Here is a 25,087-nt window from a genome sequence, read left to right on the forward strand (position 1 = left end):
ATGGAGTCTGACCCGTGGGGTAACACCAGAATCTACTCGTCTCTGCTGGGCTGCTACGTGGACAACAAAGTGCGTTTGAGATCACTTTATTAGATGACATTTATTATAATTCGCCAGTGAGAAAAACATCATGGTGTAGTTCACATATCCCTTACATTTAAAGACTTATTTTTGAGGCACACAGTAGTTCCTATTTTGTAGTCTCTTTTCTGGAAAAACTCTGAATCGAACCTCCCGTGTTTAACTGCAATGGTCAGTATTCCCCCCCCCCCCCCCCTTCCTCTACATGCATTGTATAGGATACAAAGTGTTTAATGTGATGTAAAAATGTCAGGGCTGCATTCATCTGCCAATTATCTCTCTTAAATTAATTGTTTGGTCTGTACATTTTACAAAATTAAGCTTTATAATATCCCAACACTAGGCAATTTAACAATGCTAAAATGGACACAAGCGGCTGGAAATGTTTTGACCTTTTTCATTAATTACTTTCATGATTTCAGCTCTTGACTCCACTAATGCCAAAATTCTTCTCATTTCATGCATTGCATTTGTAGGACGATCAGACCTTTAATGTTGGCTTAAGGCTCCGAATGTACGGCCACACTCAATCAGACGTGGTTACCCATGATGTGATGCAGACTTGCAGCTACACTCAGTGGGCATCAAGAGAGATTCTCTGTGACAGGAACTACATGGAAGTAGGTTGCTTTACATTAATGGTTCTACCAACTAGTGTCTTAACAAACTATTAAACCACCATTTCTTGTTTTAGGTGTCAAACCACATTACTACTCCTGAAGCGAAGGGACAAGCTCAAGATGTTAAAGATATCAACACCATTTCTGATGTACGTGTTAAAATTCCACTGTTGTGGTGGACTTGCTGTTCAACCTGCAACATTTGTTATCTCAAACGGAGGAAATGACTCATTCTTCCCTTCAGGCCTCTGGGGCAGCACATGGTATTTGGAAGCTGACATTCTACACCCCAGAACCAGTGTCCATGGTGCTTAGTGAGGCTGAACAAGCCGGCTATGGTGCCATGTTGACCTCGACCCGTCTGGTTATGCGATCCCCGTACAATACAGCAGAGACTTATTCGGAGGAGGTAAGCAACAGTCTTCTGCAGTGTTTTGCATTTTACTTGACATTAAAAGCATGATGTTAAACATGACATCTTTTAGGTGGGTGGAGTCCCCATGGAGGTTTTCAGGGTGAGCGCCTACTATCAGGCACCACATGGTCTGAATGTGGTGAACCTGGCAGCTGCTTGTCCCACAGGTAAGTCTCGAGCAATCAGTGGCTGGACACAGTTAACATTTAGTTGTCACACAGTTGCGTCAACAGTTGCTTTATCATTTACAGGTGGCGTCCTCTTCATCAACAATGTAATCTCTTGGCACGTACCTCGCCGTGTGACACTGCTGTTGGATGGCAACTTTGAAGTCCTAGAAATGCACATGGGCATCAACGGGAGGAGGCTTGATGGAGCTCAGATGGCCGCACGGGGTTACACACTGTCCACCACACGCCATCACATCGTCATTGAGATCCCAGTGGGCTCGCCTGATGGTCACTTCAAGGTTGGGAAGTCTTCTACATTAGAAATGCAAGAGTCACTAGTCTTTGCATGTTTTATTAAAATGTCATGAATAATTGCAGAGCCATGCCCCAGATTACCAGTACCACATCACCTACATTGTGGAGCCCATGCTTGAGGTACTGTGGAGGACCACTGACACCCAAGATGATACCAGATACAAGGTTTTGTTCCCCATTACCACCCCTCTTATGCCTCAACCTCCCCACTTCCACGAAAGTAAGTCACATTCTCCAGTAGACAACAGAATCTCAGGCTCGAGAAGAAGGCTACAAACCTGTCTCTTTCTGTTCCTCAGATACTGTTCCAGAGGCCCGGGTGTTCAGCGTTATCTTGAGCACCTTTCTTCATGATGTGGTGCTGAGGAACATCACCTTCTCCACCGGGGTTCTCACTGTTGAGGAGAGCAATGCCAGAGGCTTCACCGTCCAGGAGCACAACCACCCCAATGGAACCAAGAGCTTCTCTCTTTCAGTACCCTTCGATTCGGCTGTAGTCCTGAAACATGTATGTGAAATTATAAATGCAAAAAGCCACTCCGTGCCAGCTTATTTGCTCTGCATGCCAGTGTTTCAAAGACATAACTGAGCTGTTTCTATCTGCAGAATCCTGACCGCTTGGTTACAACCTACTTCCTCCCTCTGATCTTTGGGTTTATCATCCTGCCTGAAGAAACTCAATTTGCGCACCCAGTCGAGTTGCAGGCATCTCATCAGGATGTTGGTGAGCTCTCATGCTTTTGCTTTTCACGGTATCTAGTTAATTGCTTTGACCCAACGGGGAATAGGAGAATGTTTCAACTAATATTGGGTGTCTTCCCTTAACACCAAAGGGAGAGAAAGTTGCTCACTCAAATGGTTAATAAATGTTTCTCTGCTTTTAGAGCTACCCACCATCACTGGCACCTGTGACCAGAATCAGTTTTACATCGGTGTAAAATACGGAAATCAAGGCCACAATTTCAAGGCCATGGTTGGCCCTCGAGAGCTGACAGCTGAGATGGCTGAGGAATACAATTTCCAAGGAAACGGCACACACTTTACCCTCATACTGCCATACACTGCCAAGGACACAGCGTTCGAGGTATGTCGAACAATAAAATCTCATAAATTTGCTGCACTGGATAACTTACCTTTTGTCTTACAGCTGATAACCTCGGATTCAGTCAGAATCCGAGTTGACTTGCTTCTGTTGGATCCCATCAACAACTGGGTGCTTTCTGATCTCTACCTGTCCTGCACCTTCCTCTTTACAACAACCAGTAAGACATAAAAAATAAAAAAAAATGCAGTATTTCTGCTGATTGGGATTGTAGGATATATCTTTTTTTTCAACCTTACCACCTCTATCCTCAGTGTGCTACCCCAATGGAACCATGACTGCTATGGCTGTGAAGGTGGAATCTGTGCCCAATCTCAGCCCAAGTAGGCTGACCCTAAAGGACCAGTCCTGCAAACCGGCGTTCAGTGACGATCGCTCTGCATATTTCTCTTTCAGTGTCGATTCCTGTGGAACCACTAGAACAGTAAGTGTTGGTTCACCTTAAATCTACAAATTATTTTCTTAAACATTCTAATGCCTCACTTTTATTTTAGTTCTTTGACCACTACATGCTGTATGAAAATGAGATTGGCCTGTATTACAACAAAAGAGTAGCCTCCACATCGCCAGTCGATCCTGAGTACAGGTAAAGGGACTCGTCCAATCTTTTATCCGGACATACCGTCTAGTGAGAGGTCAACACCTTCAGTGTATTTTTCTCCTATAGACAGACCGTTTCCTGCTACTACGTGGTCAATGAGACTCGGACTGTCGCATTCAGCTCTAAACCAAGACGCTATGAACCCACAGCAGAGATCGGCTCAGGGCAGCTGATGGTGCAAATGAGGCTAGCCCAAGGTAAGGTTGACTTCATTAAACGCCTATCTTGTTTTTGCAAGACTGTACACCGTCTGGCCGGTCCATGCCTTTTACTAATGTGACTCTACTCTTCCAGATTCATCATACAATCTCTTCTACCAAGCAGAAGATTATCCAGTTGTGAAATATCTGAGGCAGCCTCTGTATTTTGAGGTGGAGCTGATTGAGTCTACTGACCCAAATTTGGAGCTCATTGTGGAGAAGTGTTGGGCTACACTTTATGACGACCGGACGTCTCTGCCTCTCTGGGATATCATTGTGGACGGGTAAATGGCAGCATAAAACTTTGTGCACCTTCAGCTTTTCTCTTTATTGAAAGCAATTTGTGACAATCCCTAAAACATAATCCAAATGTCATGGGTTTAACAAAAAGCATTCAGAAGCTTGTTTTATTCCCTCCAGTTGTGAGAATCCTGATGATAGCCATGTGACCATTTTCCATCCTGTTGTGAGCGACGCCAGGGTTTTAGTCCCATCCCACATCAAACGCTTCTCTATAAAGATGTTCACCTTCACTAAAGACGAGGCGGTTCTGAAAGATGAGGTAAAGTGGGACTGTTGTAACCAAATGAAGTGTGTATTGGCCACATTGCATGGTACAGCTGCATGTAGCCCTGTGTAATAAACCCTTCTGTCTGCAGATCTATATCCACTGTGATGCAGCGATTTGTGACGAAAACAGCCAATTGGATGGTTTGTGCAGAGGCCAGTGTGTGCAACCTACACCCCAGATTTACTCCAGACCGCAAGAGATGAAAGGAGTAAGACGGGGTAAGTGTAATCTGGAAAAACATTTTGTCGACTAAATCTACGTGCAGTTGGTGAGCTATACTCTTCTTGTCTTTCTAGGGCAAAGAGGAACAGACTCTACTCAGCAAAGGCAAATCTCCTCTGGGCCTATTGTGTTAACATCTGAATAAACAAATTGCCTTTAAACTTTTGTGCAGTCTTTTCTTTGCTCAATTTGTATCAAAGCTTTGGGAAGTCCTCTTTTGTCTTTAGGTTAGCTTTAGGTTACTAAAGGGGCTGTCAAATTTTTAAAACTATAAAGCGGCAAATGTCTAGGTAAAGATAGTTGAGTAATGTCTAACAAAGCACTCTATTGCTGCGAATGCCCTGCTTCCGTTGGGGCAAGTCACGAAGACCTTCAGTTTTTCGTAGCAAATGCTAACGATCAGGCCGTAGTTCCTCCTGTCGCTACTCCTACGAAAAGTACATCCAAGCAGAATTGACGTCTGCCCGCCACCATCGCTCATGCTTTCGCTTCCACTGATGTTAGCACCACGGCTAAAAGAGCAAGACCCCTTCCGTACGCCGATCTTCAGGAAGAAGATCCGGTCCTGGCTGCTCTCTCAAACATCCAGTCATCCCTTAGCGAGATTGCTGTCTCCAGGTTCCGGAAAAGCCTTTCCGACTGCTTTCCCAAACTTTGATCCCAGGGTAATCTACTGCAACAGCTGCAAATCTCCGGCTTCTGCAATTTATCCTCCGCTAAGGAATCAAATTATTGCAGGTAACCATGTTAATTTAATAAAAATTCTGCTATGTTCAACAGATATGTCTGACAGACTTGTTGACTGTAGCGAGGTCTTGAAAGAAAGTGAACCCAGACTGTCAATGAATCTGACGATGGCAGTTTAACGAGGCATTTGGAGTAGTCATGAAGTTCACCCAGATCGTAGGTTCGAACTGGACACTTTCGCCATCATTTCAGACCTGGCAATGTCTTACGGCGGCACTCTTCTAGTACCACAAATCTTTCTCTGCAAAGGCGGCTCTGTACATTCAAAGAATGAATAGTCGGTTGCTGAAATTTAGGATTTGTTCTGTCCAAATTGAATTAAAAATGTATTCAAGGAGGAATCTATATCTATGGGTGCAAAGACTCTCAATTCATACCAGATTTTATACAAAAAGCTGAAAATAAGAAGCAAAATGCAGATATTTCCATACAGTTACCAGATGTCAACCCAATGGAACACCTATGGGAAATGTTTGACCATGTTTAACAACGTTCTCCACCTTAACCATCATCGCACCAAATGGGGGAATATGTTTTTAGAAGATGGTTTTCATTGGCCCAACACCTTATCAAAACACTGCCTGTTTTTTTTTCAAATTTATGGTGGCAAACATGTTTAACTTCCTCAGAAATGAGGATTTAGTCAAATAAGAACAGTGAACTCTGGTTACACTGCTTTATCACTGTTTGAAAGGCCAGGAAAAAAATCGGTGAAACTATCACAGACTCTTATTAGACTTATCAAAGTGTTACGTATAATTCTATGTCCTGCTGTGAATGTATGGGTGGGTATTCTGTCTTTGAGTTCTAGGTGCAGCTCCCTGATGAGTGATTGAGGGCACCTGGATGAAGGTGTGAGTTTCACCTACATAAGCGCCTCCTTGCTTTGCCCTCGCTCTCTCTCATCTGCCTGGCCCCAGACCCTGGTCTTCAGTTCGAGTTGCACATTACGCTTGTTCTGTGTCCTGTAATAAACTGTTACCTTTGGGTTTTTAATCTAACTTGGTGTTTCCCTCCTTATGTTGCGACTCCCGAGCCGGTCGTAACACACACTAGATACTGAGATTAGTAAGACAATCAATGAAGAAAGCTCAGTGAAATATAGAATTAAGCTTCCTTCATCAAATATGCCTTTCCACAAGCTTCCTGTCATCCCTTTCTGCTCAATACTTCTGCATTTTCAATAAAATTCATCATGGTGTCAGAGATTTTTTCTTAACAGTCAACAAGATGTCCTTTCGTACAGATCAGATGCAAGATTCAATCTGAAAATCAATAGTCATATTCACGACAATAGGTGGGTTGATGTGTCCTTTCCTTTTTGATACTCTAGATCAGGGATTCCCAAAGTGTGGTGCTGCCTCTAGGGGGTGCGCGAGAGGAAAAATGTAATGGTGGTCTAATGGTGTAATAATTAATATTAAATATAATTTAAAAAAATGTAAGTGGGATTTTTCACAAAATAAAAACATGAATTATAAAAATTCCCTTTGTAAGATTCAAATTTAAAATGTAAAACTTACAATTTAATAAATAAATGCACTTCAGCTCCTGCCGCCAGTCTTTTACGTACACACTAGCTAGCCTAGCTTGTGCAGCTAACGTCAGCTAACAGCTAACTTCATTCATTCAGCAACATTAATGCAAATATGCTAAACTGGCTGAAATCGGGGAAACTGTCAGGTGGGACATCTGAAGCTATCAGTTATAAAAGAGGAGAGGGACAGAGAGAGAGAGTGAGGAATCGGAGGCGAGAGAAACGAGGTGCGTTGGGGAGAGACCGGGAGAATAAATCGAACGGGAGTCAGAGAAAGATGAGACGGAGGAGACCGAAAAGGAGGAAGGGATAGCACAGACAAATCGGGAGCACATAGGTCCATCGCGGAGTCACGGTGAAATATGATGAAAATGATCTGGGTCTAGGCTTCACTTGGATTGGCAATGCAGATTGCCCAAAGCCACAGTGCGTGGTGTGCAGTGAGGTTCTGGCTAACAGCTGTCTGAAGCCCTCTTATTTACGTCGCCACCTGAACACCAAGCATGCCAGTGCAAGTCAAAAGCCCCTTACATTTTTTATATCCAAATTGGAGGAGTTACAAAACAGCCAAAAACAACTGCAGTCTCATCCATGTGTTGGGTCTACAAAAAACGCACTACGGGCTTCATATCTGGTCAGTTACAGAATAGCAAGAAAGGGGCTACCTCACACAATCGCCGAAGACGTGTGCTTGCCAGCTGCCAAAGAGATGGTGGAATGTATGATTGGAGAGAGAGAAGCAAAAAAGTAGGACATGATCCCGGTGTCCAACAACACTGTGTCGTGCCGCATCGATGCTTTCTCCGAAGACATCCTGGCTACATTAGTTGGTCGCGTGAAGAAGAGTGAGTTTTACTCTCTGCAAGTAGACGAGTCTACAGATGTGGCCAATCTGGCCAATCTTCTGGTGTACGTCCGTTACCTTTTCGAAGACACGGTGCAGGAAGATTTTTTGTCTTTTTTGTGTTTTTTATCTTGTAAACAAACGCCACGCGCGAGCAAACTGTTCTCTCATTGGTCCGATTTTTATGCGGCTATAAATAGGCTCTGTTGCTTTTTTTTTTGAAGGTGTGGGGGATTGGGGGTGCGTGAACCCGGTCGGGATGTAGAAGGGGGTGCGTGGCCTAAAAGGTTCGGGAACCGCTGCTCGAGATGGCGCTGTGTACTCGCTGATAGCGCTCGTGCTCATGCTGCCCACTAAATAAAAGTGATGACTCTTAACAAGCCAGTTAGGCAGTCCATTACAAATCATGAACTTATGATGTATGTACATTTTTTACTATCTTACAGGTTTTTTCGACGATGCCAAGAGTGACTTCCAGCAAGCAATAAAGCTCAATCCAGATTTTGAAGATGCCAAAGTGAGCCTGGAACAGACACGTCTGGACCAGCAGCACAAGATAGAAAGGGGATACTGACAGCTTCATAAACTATAGAGTACATATTTTATATATCCTTAAATCTGTCAGCTAAAGAAAACACACATTGTTGTCAAATGTACATGTCGTCAATTTACTTATATTTATGTACAGCTGTCATATAACAAGTTATCGTTATTTGATCTGGATAGGAATGGATTGATTTTTTTTTTTTAAGATATCAGCATGAATATAAACATAAAGCAACCTGTACAAGCAATGACACCGCTATAAATCAAACCGTTTGCTGCAAAAACATTTGTAGTTTGACCACATTAAGAGCAAATGATAATTCCTTTTCTGATCGAACTCGAGATTCTTCCAGTTGGAAAAAATGTAATGGCCTCATAAATTAAAGCATATTATTGTATAATTCTGTGAGTGGACCGCGCTTGCGCAGACTTATCGACCCAGAAGCACCAGGTGAAAAGATGAGCTTGGGTTTTACTGTCGGTAATAAATGTTATTGCCCCATCTTGAACACACTGGGAGGAGGTTTGTGACTATAAACAAACCTAAATCAAGTGTTTGCATGCAATAAAGATTATAAGTCTCTCAGCTGCAAAGGAAAAACATGTTTTGTGTCTTAAATTTATTTCTAAATTTATGGTTTTAAGGAAAGATAGTCGGCCTCTTTTGACACTGGATCTCTCGAATAATTAAAATTATATATTTTTGATGCCAAACTCAAATGTATATATGTTTGTAATCAGCGAACAATAGATCATTTTTTAGCACACTACCGATTATTGTGTATGCATATATTAAGATTTTCCAGTCTTCATAAAACACACATCAAGCTGTCTCACTTCATGTGAGCTGGGTGGAGAATCACCAATTGGTCTCACCTGTGTATTGTAATTTGCTGATGTATAAAACAGCTGGTGCTGGAGCAGTAAGGTAGTCAGTCGCTTCTCTTCTGAGTTGGTTTGTGGTCTGGTCTGGTCTGGTCTGGTGTGGTGTGGTGTGCTGGGTGTGCAGTGCCATGTGCTGACAGTGATTTGATTCCTCTAGTTCTTTTGTTAGGCTGCGCTCAGACTGCAACATGTGGAGGCTTGGGAACATGTAGGTTAATTTTGATTCTTTGTTTCAAAGACTGCTAGCTGCGCACTTAATGTATCTAAACTATGTGTTTTACTTGTTCAAGTTTGTTATGGAACTTGATGGCTGCAGTAATCCTCTTGGGTCAAGCAAGGCCAAATATGAAGCTCAATTCTCAGTCACGTAAGCCTGAATTCAAACTAAATTACTTTACCACTGTTATTGTTAAAGAACGTTTACTCTTCCTCACAAGCCTTTTCTTTAACAGGCAGTGGTTTACGGTCAGACTGTGTGGGTAATCTAATGAGGCTTTCATTGGACAAGGCCCTAGCAGTGGGGAACGAGCTTGAGGTTGAAGCCGTCGGTGAGTATAAAATCTGCTAATGAACATGATTGGTGCATCACTAGGTGAGTAAAGTCCTGTCATGGTTGTCTTTCTTTCTCCCCCCCCCCCCCCCCCCAGTTGGCACCCAGCACATTGTGTTAACACCCAGATTGGCTGCTCAGTGTGGATACAGCATGGAGTCTGACCCGTGGGGTAACACCAGAATCTACTCGTCTCTGCTGGGCTGCTACGTGGACAACAAAGTGCGTTTGAGCTCAATTTATTAGATGACATTTATTATAATTCGCCAGTGAGAAAAACATCATGGTGTAGTTCACATATCCCTTACATTTAAAGACTTATTTTTGAGGCACACAGTAGTTCCTATTTTGTAGTCTCTTTTCTGGAAAAACTCTGAATCGAACCTCCCGTGTTTAACTGCAATGGTCAGTATTCCCCCCCCCCCCCCCCCCCTTCCTCTACATGCATTGTATAGGATACAAAGTGTTTAATGTGACGTAAAAATGTCAGGGCTGCATTCATCTGCCAATTATCTCTCTTAAATTAATTGTTTGGTCTGTACATTTTACAAAATTAAGCTTTATAATATCCCAACACTAGGCAATTTAACAATGCTAAAATGGACACAAGCGGCTGGAAATGTTTTGACCTTTTTCATTAATTACTTTCATGATTTCAGCTCTTGACTCCACTAATGCCAAAATTCTTCTCATTTCATGCATTGCATTTGTAGGACGATCAGACCTTTAATGTTGGCTTAAGGCTCCGAATGTACGGCCACACTCAATCAGATGTGGTTACCCATGATGTGATGCAGACTTGCAGCTACACTCAGTGGGCATCAAGAGAGATTCTCTGTGACAGGAACTACATGGAAGTAGGTTGCTTTACATTAATGGTTCTACCAACTAGTGTCTTAACAAACTATTAAACCACCATTTCTTGTTTTAGGTGTCAAACCACATTACTACTCCTGAAGCAAAGGGACAAGCTCAAGATGTTAAAGATATCAACACCATTCCTGATGTACGTGTTAAAATTCCACTGTTGTGGTGGACTTGCTGTTCAACCTGCAACATTTGTTATCTCAAACGGAGGAAATGACTCATTCTTCCCTTCAGGCCTCTGGGGCAGCACATGGTATCTGGAAGCTGACATTCTACACCCCAGAACCAGTGTCCATGGTGCTTAGTGAGGCTGAACAAGCCGGCTATGGTGCCATGTTGACCTCGACCCGTCTGGTTATGCGATCCCCGTACAATACAGCAGAGACTTATTCGGAGGAGGTAAGCGACAGTCTTCTGCAGTGTTTTGCATTTTACTTGACATTAAAAGCATGATGTTAAACATGACATCTTTTAGGTGGGTGGAGTCCCCATGGAGGTTTTCAGGGTGAGCACCTACTATCAGGCACCACATGGTCTGAATGTGGTGAACCTGGCAGCTGCTTGTCCCACAGGTAAGTCTCGAGCAATCAGTGGCTGGACACAGTTAACATTTAGTTGTCACACAGTTGCGTCAACAGTTGCTTTATCATTTACAGGTGGCGTCCTCTTCATCAACAATGTAATCTCTTGGCACGTACCTCGCCGTGTGACACTGCTGTTGGATGGCAACTTTGAAGTCCTAGAAATGCACATGGGCATCAACGGGAGGAGGCTTGATGGAGCTCAGATGGCCGCACGGGGTTACACACTGTCCACCACACGCCATCACATCGTCATTGAGATCCCAGTGGGCTCGCCTGATGGTCACTTCAAGGTTGGGAAGTCTTCTACATTAGAAATGCAAGAGTCACTAGTCTTTGCATGTTTTATTAAAATGTCATGAATAATTGCAGAGCCATGCCCCAGATTACCAGTACCACATCACCTACATTGTGGAGCCCATGCTTGAGGTACTGTGGAGGACCACTGACACCCAAGATGATACCAGATACAAGGTTTTGTTCCCCATTACCACCCCTCTTATGCCTCAACCTCCCCACTTCCACGAAAGTAAGTCACATTCTCCAGTAGACAACAGAATCTCGGGCTCGAGAAGAAGGCTACAAACCTGTCTCTTTCTGTTCCTCAGATACTGTTCCAGAGGCCCGGGTGTTCAGCGTTATCTTGAGCACCTTTCTTCATGATGTGGTGCTGAGGAACATCACCTTCTCCACCGGGGTTCTCACTGTTGAGGAGAGCAATGCCAGAGGCTTCACCGTCCAGGAGCACAACCACCCCAATGGAACCAAGAGCTTCTCTCTTTCAGTACCCTTCGATTCGGCTGTAGTCCTGAAACATGTATGTGAAATTATAAATGCAAAAAGCCACTCCGTGCCAGCTTATTTGCTCTGCATGCCAGTGTTTCAAAGACATAACTGAGCTGTTTCTATCTGCAGAATCCTGACCGCTTGGTTACAACCTACTTCCTCCCTCTGATCTTTGGGTTTATCATCCTGCCTGAAGAAACTCAATTTGCGCACCCAGTCGAGTTGCAGGCATCTCATCAGGATGTTGGTGAGCTCTCATGCTTTTGCTTTTCACGGTATCTAGTTAATTGCTTTGACCCAACGGGGAATAGGAGAATGTTTCAACTAATATTGGGTGTCTTCCCTTAACACCAAAGGGAGAGAAAGTTGCTCACTCAAATGGTTAATAAATGTTTCTCTGCTTTTAGAGCTACCCACCATCACTGGCACCTGTGACCAGAATCAGTTTTACATCGGTGTAAAATACGGAAATCAAGGCCACAATTTCAAGGCCATGGTTGGCCCTCGAGAGCTGACAGCTGAGATGGCTGAGGAATACAATTTCCAAGGAAACGGCACACACTTTACCCTCATACTGCCATACACTGCCAAGGACACAGCGTTCGAGGTATGTCGAACAATAAAATCTCATAAATTTGCTGCACTGGATAACTTACCTTTTGTCTTACAGCTGATAACCTCGGATTCAGTCAGAACCCGAGTTGACTTGCTTCTGTTGGATCCCATCAACAACTGGGTGCTTTCTGATCTCTACCTGTCCTGCACCTTCCTCTTTACAACAACCAGTAAGACATAAAAAAAAAAAAAAAATGCAGTATTTCTGCTGATTGGGATTGTAGGATATATCTTTTTTTTCAACCTTACCACCTCTATCCTCAGTGTGCTACCCCAATGGAACCATGACTGCTATGGCTGTGAAGGTGGAATCTGTGCCCAATCTCAGCCCAAGTAGGCTGACCCTAAAGGACCAGTCCTGCAAACCGGCGTTCAGTGACGATCGCTCTGCATATTTCTCTTTCAGTGTCGATTCCTGTGGAACCACTAGAACAGTAAGTGTTGGTTCACCTTAAATCTACAAATTATTTTCTTAAACATTCTAATGCCTCACTTTTATTTTAGTTCTTTGACCACTACATGCTGTATGAAAATGAGATTGGCCTGTATTACAACAAAAGAGTAGCCTCCACATCGCCAGTCGATCCTGAGTACAGGTAAAGGGACTCGTCCAATCTTTTATCCGGACATACCGTCTAGTGAGAGGTCAACACCTACAGTGTATTTTTCTCCTATAGACAGACCGTTTCCTGCTACTACGTGGTCAATGAGACTCGGACTGTCGCATTCAGCTCTAAACCAAGACGCTATGAACCCACAGCAGAGATCGGCTCAGGGCAGCTGATGGTGCAAATGAGGCTAGCCCAAGGTAAGGTTGACTTCATTAAACGCCTATCTTGTTTTTGCAAGACTGTACACCGTCTGGCCGGTCCATGCCTTTTACTAATGTGACTCTACTCTTCCAGATTCATCATACAATCTCTTCTACCAAGCAGAAGATTATCCAGTTGTGAAATATCTGAGGCAGCCTCTGTATTTTGAGGTGGAGCTGATTGAGTCTACTGACCCAAATTTGGAGCTCATTGTGGAGAAGTGTTGGGCTACACTTTATGACGACCGGACGTCTCTGCCTCTCTGGGATATCATTGTGGACGGGTAAATGGCAGCATAAAACTTTGTGCACCTTCAGCTTTTCTCTTTATTGAAAGCAATTTGTGACAATCCCTAAAACATAATCCAAATGTCATGGGTTTAACAAAAAGCATTCAGAAGCTTGTTTTATTCCCTCCAGTTGTGAGAATCCTGATGATAGCCATGTGACCATTTTCCATCCTGTTGTGAGCGACGCCAGGGTTTTAGTCCCATCCCACATCAAACGCTTCTCTATAAAGATGTTCACCTTCACTAAAGACGAGGCGGTTCTGAAAGATGAGGTAAAGTGGGACTGTTGTAACCAAATGAAGTGTGTATTGGCCACATTGCATGGTACAGCTGCATGTAGCCCTGTGTAATAAACCCTTCTGTCTGCAGATCTATATCCACTGTGATGCAGCGATTTGTGACGAAAACAGCCAATTGGATGGTTTGTGCAGAGGCCAGTGTGTGCAACCTACACCCCAGATTTACTCCAGACCGCAAGAGATGAAAGGAGTAAGACGGGGTAAGTGTAATCTGGAAAAACATTTTGTCGACTAAATCTACGTGCAGTTGGTGAGCTATACTGTTCTTGTCTTTCTAGGGCAAAGAGGAACAGACTCTACTCGGCAAAGGCAAATCTCCTCTGGGCCTATTGTGTTAACATCTGAATAAACAAATTGCCTTTAAACTTTTGTGCAGTCTTTTCTTTGCTCAATTTGTATCAAAGCTTTGGGAAGTCCTCTTTTGTCTTTAGGTTAGCTTTAGGTTACTAAAGGGGCTGTCAAATTTTTAAAACTATAAAGCGGCAAATGTCTAGGTAAAGATAGTTGAGTAATGTCTAACAAAGCACTCTATTGCTGCGAATGCCCTGCTTCCCTTGGGGCAAGTCACGAAGACCTTCAGTTTTTCGTAGCAAATGCTAACGATCAGGCCGTAGTTCCTCCTGTCGCTACTCCTACGAAAAGTACATCCAAGCAGAATTGACGTCTGCCCGCCACCATCGCTCATGCTTTCGCTTCCACTGATGTTAGCACCACGGCTAAAAGAGCAAGACCCCTTCCGTACGCCGATCTTCAGGAAGAAGATCCGGTCCTGGCTGCTCTCTCAAACATCCAGTCATCCCTTAGCGAGATTGCTGTCTCCAGGTTCCGGAAAAGCCTTTCCGACTGCTTTCCCAAACTTTGATCCCAGGGTAATCTACTGCAACAGCTGCAAATCTCCAGCTTCTGCAATTTATCCTCCGCTAAGGAATCAAATTATTGCAGGTAACCATGTTAATTTAATAAAAATTCTGCTATGTTCAACAGATATGTCTGACAGACTTGTTGACTGTAGCGAGGTCTTGAAAGAAAGTGAACCCAGACTGTCAATGAATCTGACGATGGCAGTTTAACGAGGCATTTGGAGTAGTCATGAAGTTCACCCAGATCGTAGGTTCGAACTGGACACTTTCGCCATCATTTCAGACCTGGCAATGTCTTACGGCGGCACTCTTCTAGTACCACAAATCTTTCTCTGCAAAGGCGGCTCTGTACATTCAAAGAATGAATAGTCGGTTGCTGAAATTTAGGATTTGTTCTGTCCAAATTGAATTAAAAATGTATTCCAGGAGGAATCTACATCTATGGGTGCAAAGACTCTCTCAATTCATACCAGATTTTATACAAAAAGCTGAAAATAAGAAGCAAAATGCAGATATTTCCATACAGTTACCAGATGTCAACCCAATGGAACACCTATGGGAAATGTTTGACCATGTTTAACAACGTTCTCCACCTTAACCATCATCGCACCAAATGGGGGAATATGTTTTTAGAAGATGGTTTTCATTGGCCCAACACCTTATCAAAACACTGCCTGTTTTTTTTCAAATTTATGGTGGCAAACATGTTTAACTTCCTCAGAAATGAGGATTTAGTCAAATAAGAACAGTGAACTCTGGTTACACTGCTTTATCACTGTTTGAAAGGCCAGGAAAAAAATCGGTGAAACTATCACAGACTCTTATTAGACTTATCAAAGTGTTACGTATAATTCTATGTCCTGCTGTGAATGTATGGGTGGGTATTCTGTCTTTGAGTTCTAGGTGCAGCTCCCTGATGAGTGATTGAGGGCACCTGGATGAAGGTGTGAGTTTCACCTACATAAGCGCCTCCTTGCTTTGCCCTCGCTCTCTCTCATCTGCCTGGCCCCAGACCCTGGTCTTCAGTTCGAGTTGCACATTACGCTTGTTCTGTGTCCTGTAATAAACTGTTACCTTTGGGTTTTTAATCTAACTTGGTGTTTCCCTCCTTATGTTGCGACTCCCGAGCCGGTCGTAACACACACTAGATACTGAGATTAGTAAGACAATCAATGAAGAAAGCTCAGTGAAATATAGAATTAAGCTTCCTTCATCAAATATGACTTTCCACAAGCTTCCTGTCATCCCTTTCTGCTCAATACTTCTGCATTTTCAATAAAATTCATCATGGTGTCAGATTTTTTCTTAACAGTCAACAAGATGTCCTTTCGTACAGATCAGATGCAAGATTCAATCTGAAAATCAATAGTCATATTCACGACAATAGGTGGGTTGATGTGTCCTTTCCTTTTTGATACTCTAGATCAGGGATTCCCAAAGTGTGGTGCTGCCTCTAGGGGGTGCGCGAGAGGAAAAATGTAATGGTGGTCTAATGGTGTAATAATTAATATTAAATATTTAAAAAAATGTAAGTGGGATTTTTCATAAAATAAAAACATGAATTATAAAAATTCCCTTGTAAGATTCAAATTTAAAATTGAAAACTTACAATTTAATAAATAAATGCACTTCAGCTCCTGCCGCCAGTCTTTTACGTACACACTAGCTAGCCTAGCTTGTGCAGCTAACGTCAGCTAACAGCTAACTTCATTCATTCAGCAACATTCATGCAAATATGCTAAACTGGCTGAAATCGGGGAAACTGTCAGGTGGGACATCTGAAGCTATCAGTCATAAAAGAGGAGAGGGACAGAGAGAGTGAGGAATCGGAGGCGAGAGAAACGAGGTGCGTTGGGGAGAGACCGGGAGAATAAATCGAACGGGAGTCAGAGAAAGATGAGACGGAGGAGACCGAAAAGGAGGAAGGGATAGCACAGACAAATCGGGAGCACATAGGTCCATCGCGGAGTCACGGTGAAATATGATGAAAATGATCTGGGTCTAGGCTTCACTTGGATTGGCAATGCAGATTGCCCAAAGCCACAGTGCGTGGTGTGCAGTGAGGTTCTGGCTAACAGCTGTCTGAAGCCCTCTTATTTACGTCGCCACCTGAACACCAAGCATGCCAGTGCAAGTCAAAAGCCCCTTACATTTTTTATATCCAAATTGGAGGAGTTACAAAACAGCCAAAAACAACTGCAGTCTCATCCATGTGTTGGGTCTACAAAAAACGCACTACGGGCTTCATATCTGGTCAGTTACAGAATAGCAAGAAAGGGGCTACCTCACACAATCGCCGAAGACGTGTGCTTGCCAGCTGCCAAAGAGATGGTGGAATGTATGATTGGAGAGAGAGAAGCAAAAAAGTAGGACATGATCCCGGTGTCCAACAACACTGTGTCGTGCCGCATCGATGCTTTCTCCGAAGACATCCTGGCTACATTAGTTGGTCGCGTGAAGAAGAGTGAGTTTTACTCTCTGCAAGTAGACGAGTCTACAGATGTGGCCAATCTGGCCAATCTTCTGGTGTACGTCCGTTACCTTTTCGAAGACACGGTGCAGGAAGATTTTTTGTCTTTTTTGTGTTTTTTATCTTGTAAACAAACGCCACGCGCGAGCAAACTGTTCTCTCATTGGTCCGATTTTTATGCGGCTATAAATAGGCTCTGTTGCTTTTTTTTTTGAAGGTGTGGGGGATTGGGGGTGCGTGAACCCGGTCGGGATGTAGAAGGGGGTGCGTGGCCTAAAAGGTTCGGGAACCGCTGCTCGAGATGGCGCTGTGTACTCGCTGATAGCGCTCGTGCTCATGCTGCCCACTAAATAAAAGTGATGACTCTTAACAAGCCAGTTAGGCAGTCCATTACAAATCATGAACTTATGATGTATGTACATTTTTTACTATCTTACAGGTTTTTTCGACGATGCCAAGAGTGACTTCCAGCAAGCAATAAAGCTCAATCCAGATTTTGAAGATGCCAAAGTGAGCCTGGAACAGACACGTCTGGACCAGCAGCACAAGATAGAAAGGGGATACTGACAGCTTAATAAACTATAGAGTACATATTTTATAAACATAAAGCAACCTGTACAAGCAATGACACCACTATAAATCAAACCGTTTGCTGCAAAAACATTTGTAGTTTGACCACATTAAGAGCAAATGATAATTCCTTTTCTGATCTAACTCGAGATTCTTCCAGTTGGAATAAATGTAATGGCCTCATAAATTAAAGCATATTATTGTATAATTCTGTGAGTGGACCGTGCTTGCGCAGACTTATCGACCCAGAAGCACCAGGTGAAAAGATGAGCTTGGGTTTTACTGTCGGTAATAAATGTTATTGCCCCATCTTGAACACACTGGGAGGAGGTTTGTGACTATAAACAAACCTAAATCAAGTGTTTGCATGCAATAAAGATTATAAGTCTCTCAGCTGCAAAGGAAAAACATGTTTTGTGTCTTAAATTTATTTCTAAATTTATGGTTTTAAGGAAAGATAGTCGGCCTCTTTTGACACTGGATCTCTCGAATAATTAAAATTATATATTTTTGATGCCAAACTCAAATGTCTATATGTTTGTAATCAGCGAACAATAGATCATTTTGTATCACACTACCGATTATTGTGTATGCATATATTAAGATTTTCCAGTCTTCATAAAACACACATCAAGCTCTCTCACTTCATGTGAGCTGGGTGGAGAATCACCAATTGGTCTCACCTGTGTATTGTAATTTGCTGATGTATAAAACAGCTGGTGCTGGAGCAGTAAGGTAGTCAGTCACTTCTTTTCCGAGTTGGTTTGTTGTCTGGTCTGGTCTGGTGTGCTGGGCGTGCAGTGCTAAGCGCTGCCAGTGATTTGATTCCTCTAGTTCTTTTGTTAGGCTGCGCTCAGACTGCAACATGTGGAGGCTTGGGAACATGTAGGTTAATTTTGATTCTTTGTTTCAAAGACTGCTAGCTGCACGCTTAATGTATCTAAACTATGTGTTTTACTTGTTCAAGTTTGTTATGGAACTTGATGGCTGCAGTAATCCTCTTGGGTCAAGCAAGGCCGAATATGAAGCTCAATTCTCAGTCACGTAAGCCAGAATTCAAACTAAATTACTTTACCACTGTTATTGTTAAAGAACGTTTACTCTTCCTCACAAGCCTTTCCTTTAACAGGCAGTGGTTTACGGTCAGACTGTGTGGGTAATCTAATGAGGCTTTCATTGGACAAGGCCCTAGCAGTGGGGAACGAGCTTGAGGTTGAAGCCGTCGGTGAGTATAAAATCTGCAAATGAACATGATTGGTGCATCACTAGGTGAGTAAAGTCCTGTCATGGTTGTCTTTCTTTCCCCCCCCCCCCCCCCCCCCCCCAGATGGCACCCAGCACATTGTGTTAACACCCAGATTGGCTGCTCAGTGTGGATACAGCATGGAGTCTGACCCGTGGGGTAACACCAGAATCTACTCGTCTCTGCTGGGCTGCTACGTGGACAACAAAGTGCGTTTGAGCTCAATTTATTAGATGACATTTATTATAATTCGCCAGTGAGAAAAACATCATGGTGTAGTTCACATATCCCTTAAATTCTCGAGACTAATTTTTGAGGCACACAGTAGTTCCTATTTTGTAGTTGCTTTTCTGAAAAACTTTGAATAGAACCTCCCGTGTTTAACTGCAATTGTCAGTATTTTGTCTCGTTCCCTCTACATGCATTTTATAGGACACAAAGTGTTTGTAATGTGGTGTAAAAATCTCAAGGCTGCATTTATCTGCCCATTATCTCTCTTAAATTAATGTTTGGTCTGTGAATTTTTTTTAAATGAAGCTTTATAATATCTCAACACTAGGCAATTTAACAATGCCAAAATGGACAAAGGTGGCTGGAAATATTTGACTTTTTTCATTAATTACTTAAATAACAAATTGTGTGATTTCAGCTCTTGACTCCACTAATGCCAAAATTCTTCTCATTTCATTTGTAGGACGATCAGACCTTTAATGTTGGCTTAAGGCTCCGAATGTACGGCCACACTCAATCAGACGTGGTTACCCATGATGTGATGCAGACTTGCAGCTACACTCAGTGGGCGTCAAGAGAGATTCTCTGTGACAGGAACTACATGGAAGTAGGTCACTTTACATTAATGGGTCAACCAACCAGTGTCATAACAAACTATTAAACCACCATTTCTTGTTTTAGGTGTCAAACCACATTACTACTCCTGAAGCAAAGAGACAGGCTCAAGATGTTAAAGATATCGACGCCATTCCTGATGTATGTGTTACAAATCCACTGTTGGGGTGGACTTGCTGTTTAACCTGCAACATTTGTTATTGCAAACGGGGGAAATTTCTCATTCTTCCCTTCCCTATAGGTCTCTGGGGCAGCACATGGTATCTGGAAGTTGACATTCTACACCCCAGAACCAGTGTCCATGGTGCTTAGTGAGGCTGAACAAGCCGGCTATGGTGCCATGTTGACCTCGACCCGTCTGGTTATGCGATCCCCGTACAATACAGCAGAGACTTATTCGGAGGAGGTAAGCAACAGTCTTCTCCAGTCTTTTGCATTTTACTTGACATTAAAAGCATGATGTTAAACCCGACGTCTTTTAGGTGGGTGGAGTCCCCATGGAAGTTTTCAGGGTGAGCGCCTACTATCAGGCACCGCATGGTCTGAATGTGGTGAACCTGGCAGCTGCTTGTCCCACAGGTAAGTCTCGAGCAATCGGTGGCTGGACACAGTTAACATTTAGTTGTCACACAGTTGCGTCAACAGTTGCTTTATCATTTACAGGTGGCGTCCTCTTCATCAACAATGTAATCTCTTGGCACGTACCTCGCCGTGTGACACAGCTGTTGGATGGCAACTTTGAAGTCCTCGAAATGCACATGGGCATCAACGGGAAGAGGCTTCATGGATCTCAGATGGCCGCACGGGGTTACACACTGTCCACCACACGCCATCACATCGTCATTGAGATCCCAGTGGGCTCGCCTGATGGTCACTTCAAGGTTGGGAAGTCTTCTACATTAGAAATGCAAGAGTCACTAGTCTTTGCATGTTTTATTAAAATGTCATGAATAATTGCAGAGCCATGCCCCAGATTACCAGTACCACATCACCTACATTGTGGAGCCCATGCTTGAGGTACTGTGGAGGACCACTGACACCCAAGATGATACCAGATACAAGGTTTTGTTCCCCATTACCACCCCTCTTATGCCTCAACCTCCCCACTTCCACGAAAGTAAGTCACATTCTCCAGTAGACAACAGAATCTCAGGCTCGAGAAGAAGGCTACAAACCTGTCTCTTTCTGTTCCTCAGATACTGTTCCAGAGGCCCGGGTGTTCAGCGTTATCTTGAGCACCTTTCTTCATGACGTGGTGCTGAGGAACATCACCTTCTCCACTGGGGTTCTCACTGTTGAGGAGAGCAATGCCAGAGGCTTCACCGTCCAGGAGCACAACCACCCCAATGGAACCAAGAGCTTCTCTCTTTCAGTACCCTTCGATTCGGCTGTAGTCCTGAAACATGTATGTGAAATTATAAATGCAAAAAGCCACTCCGTGCCAGCTTATTTGCTCTGCATGCCAGTGTTTCAAAGACATAACTGAGCTGTTTCTATCTGCAGAATCCTGACCGCTTGGTTACAACCTACTTCCTCCCTCTGATCTTTGGGTTTATCATCCTGCCTGAAGAAACTCAATTTGCGCACCCAGTCGAGTTGCAGGCATCTCATCAGGATGTTGGTGAGCTCTCATGCTTTTGCTTTTCACGGTATCTAGTTAATTGCTTTGACCCAACGGGGAATAGGAGAATGTTTTAACTAATATTGGGTGTCTTCCCTTAACACCAAAGGGAGAGAAAGTTGCTCACTCAAATGGTTAATAAATGTTTCTCTGCTTTTAGAGCTACCCACCATCACTGGCACCTGTGACCAGAATCAGTTTTACATCGGTGTAAAATACGGAAATCAAGGCCACAATTTCAAGGCCATGGTTGGCCCTCGAGAGCTGACAGCTGAGATGGCTGAGGAATACAATTTCCAAGGAAACGGCACACACTTTACCCTCATACTGCCATACACTGCCAAGGACACAGCGTTCGAGGTATGTCGAACAATAAAATCTCATAAATTTGTTGCACTGGATAACTTACCTTTTGTCTTACAGCTGATAACCTCGGATTCAGTCAGAACCCGAGTTGACTTGCTTCTGTTGGATCCCATCAACAACTGGGTGCTTTCTGATCTCTACCTGTCCTGCACCTTCCTCTTTACAACAACCAGTAAGACATAAAAAAAAAATGCAGTGTTTCTGCTGATTGGGATTGTAGGATATTTTTTTTTCTTCAACCTTACCACCTCTATCCTCAGTGTGCTACCCCAATGGAACCATGACTGCTATGGCTGTGAAGGTGGAATCTGTGCCCAATCTCAGCCCAAGTAGGCTGACCCTAAAGGACCAGTCCTGCAAACCGGCGTTCAGTGACGATCGCTCTGCATATTTCTCTTTCAGTGTCGATTCCTGTGGAACCACTAGAACAGTAAGTGTTGGTTCACCTTAAATCTACAAATTAGTTTGTTTAACATTCTAATGCCTCACTTTTATTTTAGTTCTTTGACCACTACATGCTGTACGAAAATGAGATTGGCCTGTATTACAACAAAAGAGTAGCCTCCACATCGCCAGTCGATCCTGAGTACAGGTAAAGGGACTCGTCCAATCTTTTATCCGGACATACCGTCTAGTGAGAGGTCAACACCTTCAGTGTATTTTTCTCCTATAGACAGACCGTTTCCTGCTACTACGTGGTCAATGAGACTCGGACTGTCGCATTCAGCTCTAAACCAAGACGCTATGAACCCACAGCAGAGATCGGCTCAGGGCAGCTGATGGTGCAAATGAGGCTAGCCCAAGGTAAGGTTGACTTCATTAAACGCCTATCTTGTTTTTGCAAGACTGTACACCGTCTGGCCGGTCCATGCCTTTTACTAATGTGACTCTACTCTTCCAGATTCATCATACAATCTCTTCTACCAAGCAGAAGATTATCCAGTTGTGAAATATCTGAGGCAGCCTCTGTATTTTGAGGTGGAGCTGATTGAGTCTACTGACCCAAATTTGGAGCTCATTGTGGAGAAGTGTTGGGCTACACTTTATGACGACCGGACGTCTCTGCCTCTCTGGGATATCATTGTGGACGGGTAAATGGCAGCATAAAACTTTGTGCACCTTCAGCTTTTCTCTTTATTGAAAGCAATTTGTGACAATCCCTAAAACATAATCCAAATGTCATGGGTTTAACAAAAAGCATTCAGAAGCTTGTTTTATTCCCTCCAGTTGTGAGAATCCTGATGATAGCCATGTGACCATTTTCCATCCTGTTGTGAGCGACGCCAGGGTTTTAGTCCCATCCCACATCAAACGCTTCTCTATAAAGATGTTCACCTTCACTAAAGACGAGGCGGTTCTGAAAGATGAGGTAAAGTGGGACTGTTGTAACCAAATGAAGTGTGTATTGGCCACATTGCATGGTACAGCTGCATGTAGCCCTGTGTAATAAACCCTTCTGTCTGCAGATCTATATCCACTGTGATGCAGCGATTTGTGACGAAAACAGCCAATTGGATGGTTTGTGCAGAGGCCAGTGTGTGCAACCTACACCCCAGATTTACTCCAGACCGCAAGAGATGAAAGGAGTAAGACGGGGTAAGTGTAATCTGGAAAAACATTTTGTCGACTAAATCTACGTGCAGTTGGTGATCTATACTCTTCTTGTCTTTCTAGGGCAAAGAGGAACAGACTCTACTCAGCAAAGGCAAATCTCCTCTGGGCCTATTGTGTTAACGTCTGATCAAACTTCTGAATAAATGAATTGTCCTTAAACTTTTGTGCAGTTTTTTTTCTTTGCTCAATTTGTATCAAAGATTTGGAAAGTCCTCTTTTGTCTTAACCCTGCATTATAAGTCAAGACAGCAAGCCTTCTTTTAGGGGAGAGCTGTTTCTTTTTTTTTTTGGCCACAAGCTTTAGGTTACTAAAGGGGCTGTCAAATTTGTAAAACTATAAAGCAGCAAATGTCTAGGTAAGATAGTTGAGTAGTCTAACAAAGCACACTATTGCCGCGAATGCCCTGCTTCCCTTGGGGCAAGTCACGAAGACCTTCAGTTTTTCGTAGCAAATGCCAACGATCAGGCCGTAGTTCCTGTCGCTACTCCTACGAAAAGTACATCCAAGCAGAATTGTCGTCTCCCCACTATCGCTCATGCTTTCGCTTCCACTGACATTGGCACCACGGCTAAAAGAGCAAGACCCCTTCCATACGCCGATCTTCAGGAAGAAGATCCGGTCCTGGCTGCTCTCTCAAACACCCAGTCATCCCTTAGCGAGATTGCTGTCTGTCTCCAGGTTCCGGAAAAGCCTTTCCGACTATTCTCAAACTTCGATCCCAGGGTCATCTACTGCAACAGCTGTAAATCTCCGGCTTCTGTAATATCTCCTCCGCTGAGGAATCAAATTATTGCAGGTAACAATGTTAAATAAAAATTCTGTCAGACTTGACTGTAGAGAGGTCTTGAAAGAAAGTGATCCCAGACCATCAATGAATCAGACGATGGCAGAAAAAATGGACTGGCCTCATAAATTAAAGCATATTATTGTATCATTCTGTGAGTGGACCGCACAGACTTTTTTCACTTTTTTTTTTTGGCTTTTCACCACAGACGGACAACGCATGCACAAAACAAATTTAAAAGGATCTGGATTGCTCTGTCTTCAAAAACATAACTCTGAAATATTCAGGTTGTGCTATCGTTGACATCGTCCATTTCTCCCACTTCTCACGACATTGCTCCATTTGAGCCCTTATTCTATTAGTTAACAGTTCCATATCATACATTTCAGTCACAATTTTCAGCCATGCATCTTGTGATGGTGGTTCTGCCTTGTGCCATCTTGTGATAGCCTTCTTACAAGCTGCTAGCAAGATTTTCAGTAGATACCCGTCTTCTCTTAACAGTGTCTGCTGTCATGTTACCTAAGTAGAGAAACATACATGACTTTGGTATATCATAGGCGCGGTTAGCAGGCTCGGGTTGGTCTTCTCTGCTAGCCACAGCCGCAACAGACCTCCATTTTCCAGGCAGGATCGTCCGGCTAACAGGCTGGTAGCCCCTCCAGGCCACCACTCCTTCCTCACCGGACTGTTGGCGTCTTGCCGTTATGCTGTGGATCATCTCGTTAATACTCCTGGGACGCACATCGCTTCTCCTCTCACGGACAGCCGGCTCTTGGTCACCAGCTAATGCTAGCTTATCGCTAGCGCTCTCCAACCGGACCATGCCGCCGCTGTACTCCACGTCAGATCTTCACAACTTCAACCACCACCTGCGTCCGGACTGCATGGACATTCTCAAAGAACATGGAATACTTCACCGAGGCCATCCTTCACACAGAGGTTCTGGCCGCATGTTCACTTACAACTTCACGTCCCCAAACTCCATCCCATCCCTCTGGTCCTGTCGCACCCGAACTTCCTTGTTACGTCACCACAACAAACACGTGAATCTGTC

General features: G+C 43.6%; 3 protein-coding genes across 3 annotated transcripts; all 3 read left to right on the forward strand.

The window, feature by feature from the left end:
• LOC142941842 (zona pellucida sperm-binding protein 2-like) lies at window positions 1-4,451 on the forward strand. Its single transcript, XM_076083952.1, has 17 exons — window positions 1-69; window positions 776-850; window positions 946-1,110; window positions 1,187-1,283; window positions 1,368-1,585; window positions 1,665-1,821; window positions 1,901-2,109; window positions 2,208-2,325; window positions 2,486-2,685; window positions 2,749-2,863; window positions 2,958-3,127; window positions 3,198-3,289; window positions 3,371-3,501; window positions 3,599-3,788; window positions 3,925-4,066; window positions 4,164-4,293; window positions 4,372-4,451. The coding sequence occupies exons 1-17, from the start codon at window positions 1-3 to the stop codon at window positions 4,440-4,442; spliced, it is 2,349 nt and encodes a 782-aa protein (XP_075940067.1). The 3' UTR covers window positions 4,443-4,451.
• Window positions 4,452-9,044: 4,593 nt separating this feature from the next.
• LOC142942023 (zona pellucida sperm-binding protein 2-like) lies at window positions 9,045-14,004 on the forward strand. Its single transcript, XM_076084179.1, has 21 exons — window positions 9,045-9,064; window positions 9,147-9,223; window positions 9,309-9,404; window positions 9,504-9,628; window positions 10,120-10,263; window positions 10,338-10,412; window positions 10,508-10,672; window positions 10,749-10,845; window positions 10,930-11,147; window positions 11,227-11,383; window positions 11,463-11,671; window positions 11,770-11,887; window positions 12,048-12,247; window positions 12,311-12,425; window positions 12,520-12,689; window positions 12,760-12,851; window positions 12,933-13,063; window positions 13,161-13,350; window positions 13,487-13,628; window positions 13,726-13,855; window positions 13,934-14,004. Exons 1-21 carry the CDS (start codon window positions 9,045-9,047, stop codon window positions 14,002-14,004), a joined length of 2,742 nt encoding a protein of 913 aa, XP_075940294.1.
• Window positions 14,005-18,420: 4,416 nt separating this feature from the next.
• LOC142942074 (zona pellucida sperm-binding protein 2-like) lies at window positions 18,421-23,650 on the forward strand. Its single transcript, XM_076084246.1, has 21 exons — window positions 18,421-18,440; window positions 18,523-18,599; window positions 18,685-18,780; window positions 18,883-19,007; window positions 19,493-19,636; window positions 19,711-19,785; window positions 19,886-20,050; window positions 20,127-20,223; window positions 20,308-20,525; window positions 20,605-20,761; window positions 20,841-21,049; window positions 21,148-21,265; window positions 21,426-21,625; window positions 21,689-21,803; window positions 21,892-22,061; window positions 22,132-22,223; window positions 22,305-22,435; window positions 22,533-22,722; window positions 22,859-23,000; window positions 23,098-23,227; window positions 23,306-23,650. Exons 1-21 carry the CDS (start codon window positions 18,421-18,423, stop codon window positions 23,386-23,388), a joined length of 2,754 nt encoding a protein of 917 aa, XP_075940361.1. The 3' UTR covers window positions 23,389-23,650.
• Window positions 23,651-25,087: the final 1,437 nt, after the last annotated feature.

The sequence above is a fragment of the Anarhichas minor genome, unplaced genomic scaffold, assembly GCF_050575085.1.
Source record: "Anarhichas minor isolate MPS153535 unplaced genomic scaffold, ASM5057508v1 ptg000136l, whole genome shotgun sequence".
NCBI lineage: Eukaryota > Metazoa > Chordata > Actinopteri > Perciformes > Anarhichadidae > Anarhichas > Anarhichas minor.

Excerpts from the sequence above, each read along its gene's own strand:
- LOC142941842 (XM_076083952.1), top strand. The coding sequence starts at position 1 with ATGGAGTCTGACCCGTGGGGTAACACCAGAATCTACTCGTCTCTGCTG. Across the intron at positions 3,290-3,370 it reads CCAGTCGATCCTGAGTACAG|ACAGACCGTTTCCTGCTACT; the intron begins GTAAAGGGACTC and ends TTTCTCCTATAG. Across the intron at positions 3,502-3,598 it reads GCAAATGAGGCTAGCCCAAG|ATTCATCATACAATCTCTTC; the intron begins GTAAGGTTGACT and ends CTACTCTTCCAG.
- LOC142942023 (XM_076084179.1), top strand. The coding sequence starts at position 9,045 with ATGTGGAGGCTTGGGAACAT. Across the intron at positions 10,413-10,507 it reads ATATCAACACCATTCCTGAT|GCCTCTGGGGCAGCACATGG; the intron begins GTACGTGTTAAA and ends TCTTCCCTTCAG. Across the intron at positions 10,846-10,929 it reads GGCAGCTGCTTGTCCCACAG|GTGGCGTCCTCTTCATCAAC; the intron begins GTAAGTCTCGAG and ends TATCATTTACAG.
- LOC142942074 (XM_076084246.1), top strand. The coding sequence starts at position 18,421 with ATGTGGAGGCTTGGGAACAT. Across the intron at positions 22,224-22,304 it reads CCAGTCGATCCTGAGTACAG|ACAGACCGTTTCCTGCTACT; the intron begins GTAAAGGGACTC and ends TTTCTCCTATAG. Across the intron at positions 23,001-23,097 it reads AGGCGGTTCTGAAAGATGAG|ATCTATATCCACTGTGATGC; the intron begins GTAAAGTGGGAC and ends TTCTGTCTGCAG.